This window comes from Anomalospiza imberbis, chromosome 7 (assembly GCF_031753505.1).
Source record: "Anomalospiza imberbis isolate Cuckoo-Finch-1a 21T00152 chromosome 7, ASM3175350v1, whole genome shotgun sequence".
Classification (NCBI taxonomy): Eukaryota; Metazoa; Chordata; class Aves; order Passeriformes; family Viduidae; genus Anomalospiza; species Anomalospiza imberbis.
Genome location: NC_089687.1, coordinates 22,680,640 through 22,695,344, shown reverse-complemented (window position 1 = coordinate 22,695,344; position 14,705 = coordinate 22,680,640). Strand labels below are relative to the sequence as shown.

Here is a 14,705-nt window from a genome sequence, read left to right as displayed (position 1 = left end):
GTTTGCTAGCCCAAAGAACTCTGACAGCAACACAGGAAACATAAGAAACAAATAGGCATCAAATAAAGATCTTCAAATAATTTAAGAAAAATCCTCACTAGCTGTGTTTACATTTTAGACTTAAAACTTTTCTTTATGGATTTCCATAGACAGAATTATTTTATATCATGTTCAACACTAAGTGCCTGAAGATCTTTGTTCTCGGGAGCATGAACTACTTAACAGCTATAACAATTCTTTGCAGATGGTTTTAAGCATCTTCATTTTCATAACTCTTCCTCAAGTTTTTTAATCTTTTAGTTTAAAACTCCCAAGATTAGAAAGTTAATACTTATCTGTAAAAATCCGATGCACAGTGACAAACAAAAAAAATACCTTTATTTATTTTCATAGGACTGAAATATCTTAAAATTTGCACCCTGAAAAGCTAGTCAGGAAACCTCTGTGAACTAGGTCTAAATTGCTCTCTACGTTAAGTCTGGTCTGAAAAATAAAGAGCATCAACAGATCTTGAAAATCACAGAAGCAGGTACATTTACTGTTAATTAAAACACAAAAGTCACATGCAACAGGGAACCCTCCAATCTTACATGACAGAGGCAGGAAGAGATGGCACAGAATGACAAATGAACCATGAGATCACTTCCCTACTGCTGTTCCTATATCCGAGTTTCTTCATGCTTGGGTGATAGCAGAAGTTGAAAACCCAGCATAGCATGACAACCTGAAATATACCTTGGAGTTATGACAGCCATGAAAATGAGGGACGTGCAGCAGTATTTGAGACTAGCTATGAGAAGTCCAGGTATATATTGGAGACTCCAAAGAGTCCTATCCCAAGGTAGTCAGCCTGCTTCACATTACAAGACCATTAAAACCACACGAGCACAACATAACAGAAAAGAATTCAACACTGCTGGCAGATATCCTGGTGAGCTGGTCTGCAGGATGTACTGTGGAATCGGGGTATTATTAAAATATCTGTATTTGTCCTTCAATTCTGCTTTGCTCTATCCTTTCTCTCCATGTAAAAAGGGAACAACAGCTCTCAAGAACTCTGTTCACAGCAAGTTAAAGCGGCTGTCAGTTAAGACCAACCCTGGTCAACAAAAACACATCCAGATGAATTTTTCAAAACATATTGGCAGATGGAGATCCTGTAAGCCACAGCAGATGAAAGAATGTCTTGATGAATAGAAGACTGAAGAAACATTTAAGTTTTCAGGCCCTATGAGATTACTTGCTTCAAAGAAAATGCAATCTTGAACTCACCCAAGAGATGGGTACAACCTTTACCCAGCGCTGGGTTGCTACAGTCACAGTACAAGCACTGCTTCCAATACTGCTTTAGCAGCTATCTAGTCAGGAACCTGAAGCTTCAAGGGGGTTCTAATTAGGGAGCCAGGTCTCCTGACTCTAACTTAAGTTACTTTTTCTAAAAAGTAGAGTATCTATGACTCCCAAAACCCAGAACATTCCCAATGTATTATTTTTCTGAAAATATTCAGTTCAATCTAGAGTATTCTGGTAGTCAGTTTTCAGCACCCAGACATGTAAATAAAAAGTACTGTCAAGTAAGAACGTTGACATCTTTCAATACACCAAAAACACATCAGAGTTTAACCTCCCCGCATTTTCTATCTCTGTTATCATGAATAACATTGATGTTGTATAAACAATTCCCTCTGGGCTAACACTTTCTACAGTCTTGAAATTCAAGCTACAGGCATAACAAAAAACTCCCTGTGCTGGAAACTTTCATTTCAGTAAATGTACTACCAGTCATCCTGAAACCACAAGTCATGCTAAGACATATAAGGTTTCACATAGTAGTTCTACACCATTTTTTTTCCCAAAAACTTTGAAGTATTAATATGTTATATTTAAATAAATTATCAGTGATGGCTGAATCATCTTTAAAAGTGTGGTATTGATTATCACCAAAACTAATGTTCAAAGGAACTGGTTCAGCTATTTACTTACTCTAGAGGTAGTTCTGTGCTCCAGACTTGCTCCAAAGGTTTTTTCTATCCATTCCTTAAAAGTTGGTAATACCATACCACCTAATCTGTACCTGAAAAGTCAATATTACATAGGGTCATTTTAAATTAAAAGAATGTATGTCAGATACACTTCTTTCAATTCTATGTACACACAAACAGAAGTTTTAAATCAAACTCTTTACCTATAAGCCTGCAAGTCTTCTGCACGTTCACTTTTCATGCAACTGTGTATTTCATTGTATTCAGGTGTTCTTTACTTCACACAGAACCAAATAATTTGTCAGAATGGTATCACTTTGCTTTGCGCATAAGGCTTTTCAGTTATCCCACCCCACACTCTTGAGAAAGGTCTCTCCCTTGCAGTAGTGTAGAAAGCAGCACCTGAGTTTACATGCTGGTTACAGATAGAGGACACACTGCAATGGAAACAGCAGTCTCTGACACACAAACCCATTTCAGTACACCTTATGCTTTCAAGAAAACAGAAACAGTATTAGAGGTTCCCCTTTCATCATCAAAATGCATCAGAACCCATCAAGCACTGTAAAATTATTTCCAGCACCGAATGTTTGGCAAGAGCTTAGCCATGTGACAAATGCAGACTTACAGACAAAGGGACAGAGGAGCTGCTTTTGACCATGTGCAACACATGTGAAAACACAGAAGGCTGGCGACACACTGAAAACAGCTAGAAACTACTGCTACTAATTGTATCCATATACACACCTTAAGCATGTTTATGTGTGCAAAGGTATTCCCAGAAGAGAGGAGAAAAAAGATCTTCCTTTGCTATTAAGAGCTTTCAGCAGAGCAGCTGAGAATCCTTGCCATAGTCTTCACCTGAATCATTGCATTAGACCTAACTGGGTCTTCCCTCCAAGATCCCTCAGTCACTGTAAATCTGTAAATATGTCCTTATGACCCTGTCCTTCACAGCTGGTGCAACCAACTCTACAACTGGGTGACCTGTTACACAGAAAGATTGATTCTTTTTGTTTCCTCATCTCAACTACCCCCCCTGCTCTAATCCTAGAACTAAAAGGCTAAAACCTTAACTCAAGCTAGACTCTTCAGCATGGAAGAGACTATTCAGTCATTCCTCCTATGACAGCTGTTATTGCTTCATCAAACCCACACAAAAATTAAGTGAATTCTTTGAAGAGGAAAGTGCAATAAGCAATGAAAGTTTAGTGCATTTGCATCAAGAGTTTGCAATGAAGGCAGAGACCCGGGTCAGCTTGGTGTGTTTTCTTCTCCAGACCTACTTCTTAGGATTGCAAAACTATCATAGCTGGATTGCGAGGGTAACCTTAATCACTTACTCAAAGGACAACTAAAGCTAGCAGAAACCCCAAAAAACTTTTAAGTCAAGACACAGACAGACGTCACAGCATAGAAGAAGTTAGTTTACTGCAATGCATGACTGATCAGGAAGCAAGCTGTGTATGCACACACTGATGGTGCAAGAAGCCCCCCAAAAAACACCTGCCACAGACACACTCCAAAAAACAGTTTCAGCTGCTCAGACTAGCAAGCACCATCTATCCCTGTAGCGATGGCAGAGTCTATAATAAAAAAGATCATCCCTACACATGGTCTGTAGGGAAAGTCAACACAACTTTCATAAAGGGGAATCCTGTTTCACTAATCCATGGAGTTTAATCAGGGTGTAAAAACAGAAAGTGAATAGAAGGAATACAATGAACACACTCCTTTATATTTCAACAGGTGTTCATCCCAAAAGTTATTTAAGAAAATACACTGCTACAGTACTGAAGAAAAGGTTCTTCTACAGGCTGAAGGATAAGATAAGTTTAAGTTAAGAAGCAAAGGGCAGGGTTTATTGATCACACTGATAGGAACTCGGGACCCAAAAAAAAACCCAAGCCGACAAAAAACCAAGGAAGTTAAGATAATTGCAACAGACGAAAGAAAAACATTATTGCATATTTTGCAGAATCCCACTGGTAGTCAGTATCAAGGCATCTTCACTGACCACATACAACAGCAGCCCACAGTGCTATGCATCATCTGGGCAGGGGTAAGAAAGAAGACAATTCATCTCTTTCTGCTCTGTAGAACACTGCTGTATCCACACCTTGAGTGCTGCACACAGTTTTTGTTCCTGTCTCCAGAAAGATCTAGTGGAGCTGGAGAGGGTACAGAGAACAACTGTAAAGACCAAAGGGCCTTACAAGCAGAGACTGAAGGGCCCAAGACACCACAAGCATGGAGAGAAAATGCTAGAGAGGATATAACTGAATCTTATAAATCAATAACACAGTAGATAGGCTGAAGAATTATCACCCACCTAGTCCTGCAAAACAGTAAGGGATACTTGTTTCAAAACACAGGTACTTTACAAAACCAGAACCTCGAACTTGCTGCCACTGGATGCTGCATAGGCAGGCAGTATGAGCAGATTTGAAGTTACTTGACAAACTTAGGGAGAACAGACCAGTTAGTGGGTACTGAAAGGATGAGGCATCTACACCACCCATGCAGATGCTTATTCTCCTGTTTTCACTTCAAACACTCTCCTTTTGCCACTGTGGCAAACTGTTCCATAGAAACTATACTGGTGTGGCCCAACAAAGTATTTCTAATGTTATGTCTCAGTTAGAGACAGTGTGGATGGGGAAAAAAAAAACACCATTCTAGAACAGCCACTGGTACAGATCAGTCACACAGCAGTCAAGCAGCCTTGATGCTTCCTCCTGAAAAAAACAGAAGTCCTGACCTTTATCTTTTTTCTTGTTTAGTGTGCTTTAATTTTCTGTGCAGCATCTCCCTAATATTATATAGTGAACTGGCTTATACAAGACTTTGCATTTTAATTTGGGTCTGAAAAATTAACAACTGAAGTGCTCAAGATTCCAGTTAGGTTTTTGCAGCTTTGACTCAACTAATTCATGCAAGTTTACAGTCTCAAAGACTAGGAAGGAATTTTTAGGAAATATATAATTTTATTTCTCTTCTCCATTCTTTTGTTTTTAACACTTATGGAAAATGTAGTTTTTAAACCAGGGAAGAGACTGCAAGGCTACTTTCCACTCAGGAAGAAAAAAAAAAAAACCCAAACCAGTAAGATGGAGACAGGTTTAAATTCCACTGGAACAAAATTGAGAGATCCCAAGTAGACTTCATTTTAATGTAGTTTCTCAAAAAATGTATTTCTCAGAAAAACAAGCTTGCTGCATAAAGGGTTAGATGGTAATAAATCACAAGTGGTGCCACTACACAACATACAACTGAAGAGCAGTTTTTATTTTTAAGTTCAGAGGATGAAGTAGCTCCACCCACTGTGGTTAAGAAACCCAAAACAAAGTGGAAATTTAATAAAGCAACTAATTGATGTTCAAGAGAGTCTCAAAACTGCACTGTCGTGCTGCATGTTATCTAAAGCTTTAGAACATAGTGCAGATTCTCAGTGTGATTTCATTAACCCATAGATTATATCAAGTTACAGAGAAGACTCACATTAATTTGTCTTTATAACATTTTTAATAAACATTTCAATGAGCCACACAGTCTATTTTACTGTGTCAGACTCCCATAAATCTGTTAAATGTAGAATAATCTATTCTGTGAAATGAAGAAACTTCTTTGCCTTCTTTGAATTAACTGTACTGTGCAGCTTTTAAAACTCTTTTCAAACAAACCACTAAATAAGATACTTCTTTTACATAAATTTGCAACTTACCTTTTTCCTGTGAATTCTGCTTGACCTTTCTTATTGAAGATGAATTTGGAGTCATTATATCCCCATCCATTCCATTTCAAAAGTTCTTGCCTTAAAGGGAGAAAAATATGTGAGTGACAATATTAGCATACTGCAGATCCAAAATGCTTTTCCGTTATATGGTTTTGGAAAAAAGTCTTACCAGACAGCAATTCAAGAAATCAAGTACCTATCAAAAGTGCATAGCTTAGAGCCAAAAGAAATTCTGAAACCACAACCATGACTCCTTCAGAATACATCCTATGACTTGAAAGACCAGATGCTTTATAAAAACAACCACCAGCTTAAGTCATTGCACACTGTATTGAATCATAGAATCATTAAGGTTGGGAAAGACCTTCAAGATCATTATGTCCAACCCTTCACCAACCACCATACCAACTAAACCACAGCACTAACTGCCTCATCCAGTCATTTCCTGAACACTTTCAGGGATGGTGACTCCACCACCCCGCTGGGCAGCCTGTTTCAATGTCTGACAGCCCTTTCAGCAAAGAAATTCTCCCTGATGTCCGACCTGAACCTCTCTAGGTGCAGCTTGAGGCCATTTCCCACCATCCAGTGTCTCCTGTTACCTGGGAGCAGAGACCAACTCCCACCTGGCTACACCCTCCCAACAGGGAGTTGTAAAGAGTGACAAGGTCACTCCTGAGCCTCCTTTTCTCCAGGCCAAACACCCCCAGCTCTCTCAGCCACTCCTTATCAGATCTGTGCTCCACACCCTTCACCTGCTCCACTGCCCTTCTCTGGATACCCTTCAGCCCCTCAAGGTCTTTGTTTTTGTGAGGGGCCCAGGATTTAAGGTGGGGCCTCACCAGTGCTGAGAACAGGGGGATGATCACAGCCCTAGCTCTGCTGGCCACACCACTGCTAATCCAGGCCAGGATGCCTTTGGCTGCCTTGGCCACCTGGGCACACACTGGCTCACTCCAGCAGGCTGTTGACCCCCCTTTTCCACTGGGCCACTTTCCAGCCACTCTGCCTCCAGCCTGTAGCAGTACATGGGGTTGTTAGGACTGAAGGGATTTGTCTGTTTATTTTTCTTCTATGTAGAGAGAGAGGAGCAAATCACTGATTATATGGTGATATTTTCCAGCTGGCAAGGGTACTGTGTGAAAGATGCTTGGTTTTCACTCTATACATAAACATCAACATACAAATAGGCAACATCTAAATATTTTCAGAATAAAAAATACAGTATTTAAATTTATTTTCTTGACAGAGAATAATGATTTTAGTTGCTTGTCATCATTACTGCAATCCCACAGCATTCTTAACATTCAGCTGATGAGGAACTTTGAGACACATTTGGACTGAAAGTCATAAACAACAAAACCTCAAGAAGTGCAAGAATAACATATCAACTACAACCAGAATGTGATAGCATAAAACTATGAATATATAAAAACCAAACTAGCAACTGCCAAAATACAAGCAGAAACCTGGAAAATCTTAAGCACATCCATAACAGAGGATCTCTTAACTATGATAAAGTCATCAGAACTATATCAGTGTAGGTGTATTTAAGACTTAACAAATACATCTACAGTAATTACACATTAATCAAGCTCTGCTTTAAAAGCTTGTCATTTATTTACATTACAAATGAAATTACCAACCTGTAAACTGAATTTTAGTTAAAAGAAACATATCTCAAAGAAGTCTGTCAGAAGATCATTTACATCCCTGCCCTATATACAGTAAATGTAGCTCTTACTCTGACTGCCTAAGAGTAAGATGATCAGGAGTGACTATTTCAAAAAGACCTTGTGATTCAGAGAAGCACTGCCTCAATCACTTTCAGCTCCAGCATTACATGCAAGATAACCATGTGATGATTGATTACCAAAGGTTTTCATTACAAAAGTATTATTAACACAGGCTGCTGACATACTATCAGTGCAATTCAATAGACTTGGCTCAAACAAAATCTATTTTCTGGGTTCCGACAAACTGCCTGTATGCAAGATTTTAATTAATCAAATGGAAAAAAACATGGTCATGTATTTCATTACAATTGTTTGATTCAGAGATTCAACCAGCCCTTGACAAATCTCGCACTTAAAGCAAATTTTATCAGTTACTGAGTACTGAAATGACTCTATGCAGTTTTGTGAAATAGCCAGTCTATATTATTCTTCCATACTGAAGAATCAATTCTAAAATTTCAGCCAAAATTAAAATAAGCAGAGCTGTCCAAACAGAGAAGCCTCTTCCGCTGCCTGCTCTCTCTGATCTTTACACATGTAGGATTCACACAAGAAAGGACAAGGATCCATTCATGTTCCACAGCATGGGAATGTCTTGTGCTATTGTGCTGCTGTGACAGATTATCAAAAAGGGTTCTTAAAGCATGTGATGCAGACTTGCCCATTTTACCCTTATTTCTATGTATGTATATTTATAAATGCTGCATATATTTATTTGAAGTTCCACAAAGAATCTAAGTCATACACAGTGGAGCTGCTCCCTGTTGAGAAGAAGGTGACATAGAATTGGCCAGCTCAAGAGATTTTTTTTAACTAAATGTTCCATTCAAATCCCAATCAGTACAATCCTCCTCAAGGGAAGATTTCTCCCTCTGCTGACTAAATGCAGTATTTCTATATACCAGACCTCCGTAGTTTGTTGAATCCTGTAAAGTCAGAACAGACTTGATATTACTAAGCAAAATTCAGGAAGGCTCAAACTTCCCCTCAAATTTAGAGAGGGAAGTCCTGTTGCAAGGCAGTGCCAAAATAAATATGCCAACAATGATGCATGAAACAGGCTAGAGAAACTACCTGCAAATCTGGAGACAATGAGAACAAGACACAAAAGGCCAGGCCCCAAGGAAACTGGTGACATGAGATACACTGATAATGGCCACGTTTGAAACTATCATTAGTCCTGATATCAGTACAGACAGATACTTCCCACAAAATCATGGGGAGGTATTATTAATTAAGGACACAAAGACAGACTCAGATATGCGGTTTTTCTGCTACACTAACCACATTCCCATCTGCTTGCCTGTTCTAAAGGCCTGATTTCCTAGGTTGGTGTTAAACCACCTGGCACTTTGATCAGGCTCTAAAATACAGACCAGAGTTTAAGAGTTCTAACTCCTAAGAGTTTATTTTCTGCTTGAACTATTCCTGAGTAAAATTAAGTACACACAATTGTGTCAGACAACATAGCTCCCATCACTGGTGTGATGATAATAATTAAATTAAAACCTAAAATAACAGTTTGCATGTTTGTAGAAGAATAGTTGACCCAAACATCATGGTTACCTTGTAACACAAAGGCCGGGGATTTCACACCACCACACACAATGGGAAGTACTATATCCTGTGGCAGGTAAACACCAGAACAAGAAACTCAAGCATCCAATTTTTATATTCAAAACTATACTGAGCAAGTCTGAGATTTCTATTTGGAGATGGGAAGGGTTGTTTTTGGAATGAGTATGCTACACACACATGTTGTATGCGTAGCAAGATATAATTTACACACTCTTCTGGTTTTCTTCTCAGACTCCTTTCCAAGAATATATATATAGCCAAGACTCTCACCAACATCTGACATTATTCTCACTTTAAACTAAATGTTACTGTAGTATTGTACCCAAATTGTCTTATTTAAAGACAACACCTTTCCTATTCAGTACATTAGCTTCAACAAAATATCAAGCTCATTAACTATCTCATTTCTGAGATAATTAATGTGAGAAATGTGTAATGCTTTAGTCAGAAATAGTAGAAACGGACCAGTACTTTCTTGCCTTCTAACTTAAATGATAGAAATTCACTACTGAAATATACAAAGTAGTACAAATCAAACCCGGCTTAAGGTTTTTAGTGTGTATGTCTGTATATATACACATGAAATTATATTGCCTGAAAGAAAACAAGTCACCATGGAAGCAGTGACAATAGATTAACACAGTGTGACTAGTTTAAGTGAATTTAAATATTCCACTTTCATTACAATGCCCAACACTAAAATACTAGTTTGACTCACTGGATAAGGATTTTTACAGTTGGGAGGCAGGAGGGTGGCCCCTGGCCCACCAGCTGAACTAGTGTTTCTGAAGAATCCTGTCACTCAGCTGGGCAGGCAGAGGCCTTGGGAATACACTATTTCAACAAACTGTACCTGCCAGCACTGTTCAAATCTTAGGTTTTAGTGATTTGCACAGTGACTGAAAGAAACAGTTCTCATCTCTGCCACAGGAAGCTGAAGGATAAGCACAGAGTCTCCCACAGACAGCCAAGGTTTCTTTGGAGAAGCAAGATGAATGTGCAGTTCAATCCAGCTGGAGAAACGTGACTCAGGTGGAGCAAAGCCTAGATGCTCCCATCAGTTTCCTCAAAATAACCACTGACATTGTCAATTCCATCACCAGTGGACACTCAGCATTAAAATCACATACACATAAAATATTCACAGGCACTTCTGTTGCACAATGGAAAAGCCAGCAGATTCCTGGAAATCAGTTTAAAGTGGCAATTTTAAGGGCTACCACGTGGGCTTAAGCACCAGTATTTGCCTAATGTAACAGAGTCTTGCAAGTTGTAGAGTTCTTGCCTAACTCAGTGTGTGGGCGCAACAATACTTAGGCAGTATTATTGTGGTAAGGTGTTACAAGAAGACATTACCCAAGGAACAATTCCTCAGAGCCTACCCCAGCTGGACTTTGGATTACCAATCCAGCCCCCCAGCTGGAAACTCAGAACACTTTCCACGGGTGGTAGCAGAAGATCGCTCTCCCTCTCCCCTGGAGCAGTTTCTCTGTTCAGATTATACAGTCACATTTCTCAACCAAGCAACACTACAGAGTGCTTCTGAAGACAGTAGTAAATTAGCATCAGGTGCCTGAAATAAACAAAGAACATGCACCCCAAGGAATTGTTTCAAGAACTGCTTTGTGAAAGCATCATTTATCTGGAGAGGAATGCCATGCTGCAGGCAAAGAGTATCTGCTGTGTTTTTCTCTTGGAAGACCTTCCCTGCAGCAAACCCAATATAACTGTTCTCAAGTCTGAAGTCAAGTTAACACCTGTTTCATAACCTTAGACACAGTCTAAGTTTGTGTATTTACTGCTGCCTTTCAAACTGATTCCATGAAATACATCCATAAATATCAGTCAAAGCTATTTATCGTAATCCTAAGTGATGAGATGCTGAATATTTTTAACTTTAGACTACGGGATCTGTAGTCCACACTTCCAGCTAAGCCCCTGCAGCTGCACATACATTGATTCAGTTACTATTCTGTTTGCTGAATACCTAATACAACACCACAAACCTGGGCTCATAATTACAGTTCAAACCTACAGTAAGCAGCAAATGCAGACAACCAGATTTTAGGCATAAGACATCAAGGGTTTAGGTACCCAAAAGCAGAGTGCTTTTCTTTATACTAATCTGATAAAACAAGTGTTCACTTTCCTTACACACGTTCTTAGCCTTGACGATTTCATTACTCTTCATTTCACCACACTGTAATCAACAAAGCCCCAAGGAATAAGGAAATTAGTGTGTCTCTTAGTGTTCTTCCATAATAAATAAAGTCAATTAGGGTGAATTAAAGATCAAGGAAAGCCAAGACATTATAATCATTCTCAGTAAACACTTGGCCAAATGATGATTCTTATGCAACAGAATACTTTACTAGAAGCTCTCTCTATTCCACCTAGTACTTCAGCTGACACCAGTTTCACTTTTAACTTTGAAGAGACTGCTCTACTAAAAAATGAACACACATTGCTACTTCCAGGCAGTAAATGAAACAGCACAAAGAGATCAGTCCTTTGAGAAGTATTTACTGAAAGCTTGCAAAACCAGGAATTCTGCTTTGCTGTCTTAAAAGAAATAACTTAATGAAGGAATCAACTGTCTGCCATTTTCTGTACAAGTTCAGTTCCTGGACACATTTTTACCCATCCCATAGAGAATCTTTTAGCATGCTTTGTAGCACATACATCACGGCTCAAGAAAACTTTCTGGCCTACACCATCAACCCCAATGGTGTTGCACAAAATAGCCCAGTTTTGGATATAACAACACTACAGAGGTATTAGGCTTGTCCATCACATTCAACCTGCAACTGATTTTTAATACTCCATGTAATTTATTTTCTACAGAGGTACAGCAAGTGTACAGAGGTACACTTCAGGAAAGTCTAGCTGACTGCAGTCTGCTACACTACTGATCTCCTTAGTTTGCTTAACCTCAAAGTAGCTTCTAGTACAAGTAATTACTTTAGTCTATTGCATTATCAGATTATTCTAATTCTATTCAGTTTAAATAAACACATCAAGTTTAAATAAACAGCTATATACACGTTCATTTTCTTGTACATAACAGTTCAGACCTCAGTAGATATAAAACAGCTGATTTACAAAAGTCTTTCAGTTTTTGCTGTAAACTGCTACTTGCTGACATATAATAATCTATACTGAGCTTCACACATAAAACACTTCACATTTTCATCTAAATTCTTTTTCTAATAAAATTTAGCTAATGAATATATCCAGTTCAGCTAACTTGGTATCAAATGATCTAACAATAAATACTGTGTTACTTAAATTCTTATCGATTTCCTACATTTCATCTTCCTGACATGCAACTACTTGGAGCTATGTATTACACAGGAATTGCTGTAACATATGAAGTCACTTTTACCATCAGATTATGACACTTTTTTCATGTTAATGTTTCCATGAGAGAATCTTCTTTATCTGTTCCTCAAGTATTAACTTTAACTAACAATTAATTGCTTTGATGCAATCACAGAACCTCCTGTGAACTGCCACACCCTCCTCAATGCAGCAGGTTCTTACTCTTCTGATTTCTTAAGACTGGTAAAGTAGCACCAGCCCTTTCCTTCTTCACCCTTTTTCATCATCTTAAACTCGGAAGTCAGCTACACCAGGATACAGCTTAGCACCACATGTTGCTTAAACACTGTTCTCTAAAGGATGAAGTCCTTATTATAAAGATTCCTCTGAGTATTGGGGGTAAGATACAAAGCCCCTCTGAAGACACTGTTATATTCAAGTAGTACCAATTCTTTGGGAGTTCATTCATGTTGCTGCATAGTAACATCATAATCATTAGCAGCAAGAATTTCAAGTGTCTATATGAAGAAGGTACAGCAACATTAACACACTACCCTGACCAACCTGCCTGTGAACTCGACACACAGCAGTCAGCTCACTGCATCATCACGTTAGTTTACCCTGTGTAACAGTATGCCTACAATAATTAAAAGATACTCACAAGCCTCTCTTCATCCCCTAGGAAAGCAGCTTCTCCACAGATAGGATAATCAGGAGATGCTGTCCAGCTTTCTGTTGCTCCAGGACAGAATAAATTTTAAGCCTACAAGCTACTGAGTCAACATTTAGTTAAACTAAATCAAGCATCCCTTTTAACAAAGACCAAATCATTGAAAGTTTGATTTGAGTAAGTTATACCATACAAGTTTTGATGAGATCAGCATCAGTGCATGCTCCATCTCTGAGGCACTCTTGAGCACATCCAGCAGTTACTCTGGTACAACTCTGCTCTAGGAAGTTGTAGCACCTGACTGCTTCCAAAGTAGTACAAGTTGAACACTTCACATATACACAGTTATTCTGAAGATTAAGTAAGTTTTTAATTCAAGTCTCACCAGCAAAGTGAGCTTACCAGACAACAAAAGTCAGCAGCATAACGTAAAAGGACAGGAAAACTAATTTCAGTCAATACCATGTACTCTCCATCCTCCCCTTGCTTGTGAGAAATGATGTCTGGATAAGATCTTTAACAGTTTGGTCGTTGAACTATCAATGAGAAAGCCGTGCTTCTAGAGGCCTCTGTCTACTGACTGTTAGCAAAGCAGCCAGAAAAAAAATCCTGTGATCACAGACCTAAAGTACTACAAAGGGTTTTTTTTCCATCAAAGAAAGCCATTTACTTGCAGAAGAAATGCAGCTTGAGGAGAGCCGACCTGAATCTGCTCAAGTAGTGTCTTATAGCTTTGCTACTATTTCAAACACTACAGGAAAGATGCAGCAGGTGTAAAGAACAAAAACTTTGCTTAAGGTACTTTTGGCTACAGCTTTGCTAGGAAAAATTAAAGTAACAGTTTAAAAGAGGCAGAAGACCTGAATCAGCATTCAACAAACAAGAAAACACCACCCAGCTTTGTATTGTCCTAATATTACCAAAAAAATGCATGCACTGTCTCTAGGTCAGTTATTTTTACTAGATTTTTCCAGCAACCTTTTTAGCCTCACAAAAAAAAGTCAGCTCCAGATTAGCTGGGAGTCACTAGAACAAGACTCAGGCATTCATCATTTCCCCCTGCAAATCAGTGTAGGCTATAGAACTCTCTGCTCTATCACTCCAAAACCTGGATATTGTCCTCGAACATGAGCTCAACCAAGATCTACATATCCTAGCTATAGTGAAGTATCAGAATTTTCACAGGCAGCATCTTAGGTGTGTTCCCACCTTATCTCAGATGTTTGGACAGAAACTTAGGACAGAGATAAAGCTCCTTTTAAGTTTTTCTTGTTTCTACACATACAAAAAGGCTGGGCTCTTAAGTACAGCAAGGAAGTTATACCTCTAGTGAAGAACAAGCTAAGCTTTCCCTTACACCTCCACAGCAAATTTTTATTCTGAGTCCAGATCAAGTTATTTTGAGTAAAAATACTAACCCATTATGATCCCATAGCAAATCCTAATAGGGGAGAGCAATGTCAATAACTTGTAGAAGTACAAATGTTAAGTTCCCCAAGCCTGTGTTTCCACAGAGAATGAAGCTATCTTTCAGGTCACAGGCATCTTCACAAAAGTTTGTTTCTCCTGCTCTTCACATATGCAATAACTGGCTGCAGAAATTATACAGCAATCCATTTAAAATAAATCCCTGAAAAACAGCTAAGCTGTTATTTTTCCGTAATCAGTGATTTCTTCCTAGA

At 38.7% G+C, this 14,705-nt stretch overlaps 1 protein-coding gene across 4 annotated transcripts in view; it reads right to left on the bottom strand.

Annotated features, from left to right (window-relative positions):
- The window catches only part of AGPS (alkylglycerone phosphate synthase), a 76,030-nt gene that overhangs the window by 34,553 nt on the left and 26,772 nt on the right, over window positions 1-14,705 (bottom strand). For all 4 annotated transcript variants that reach the window (XM_068195961.1, XM_068195962.1, XM_068195964.1 and 1 more), the window contains 2 exons: window positions 5,707-5,796; window positions 1,984-2,074 (listed from right to left, as the gene is read on the bottom strand). In XM_068195961.1, the coding sequence (XP_068052062.1) occupies window positions 1,984-2,074; window positions 5,707-5,796 (181 nt within the window). The remainder of the gene's footprint in view (window positions 1-1,983; window positions 2,075-5,706; window positions 5,797-14,705) is intronic.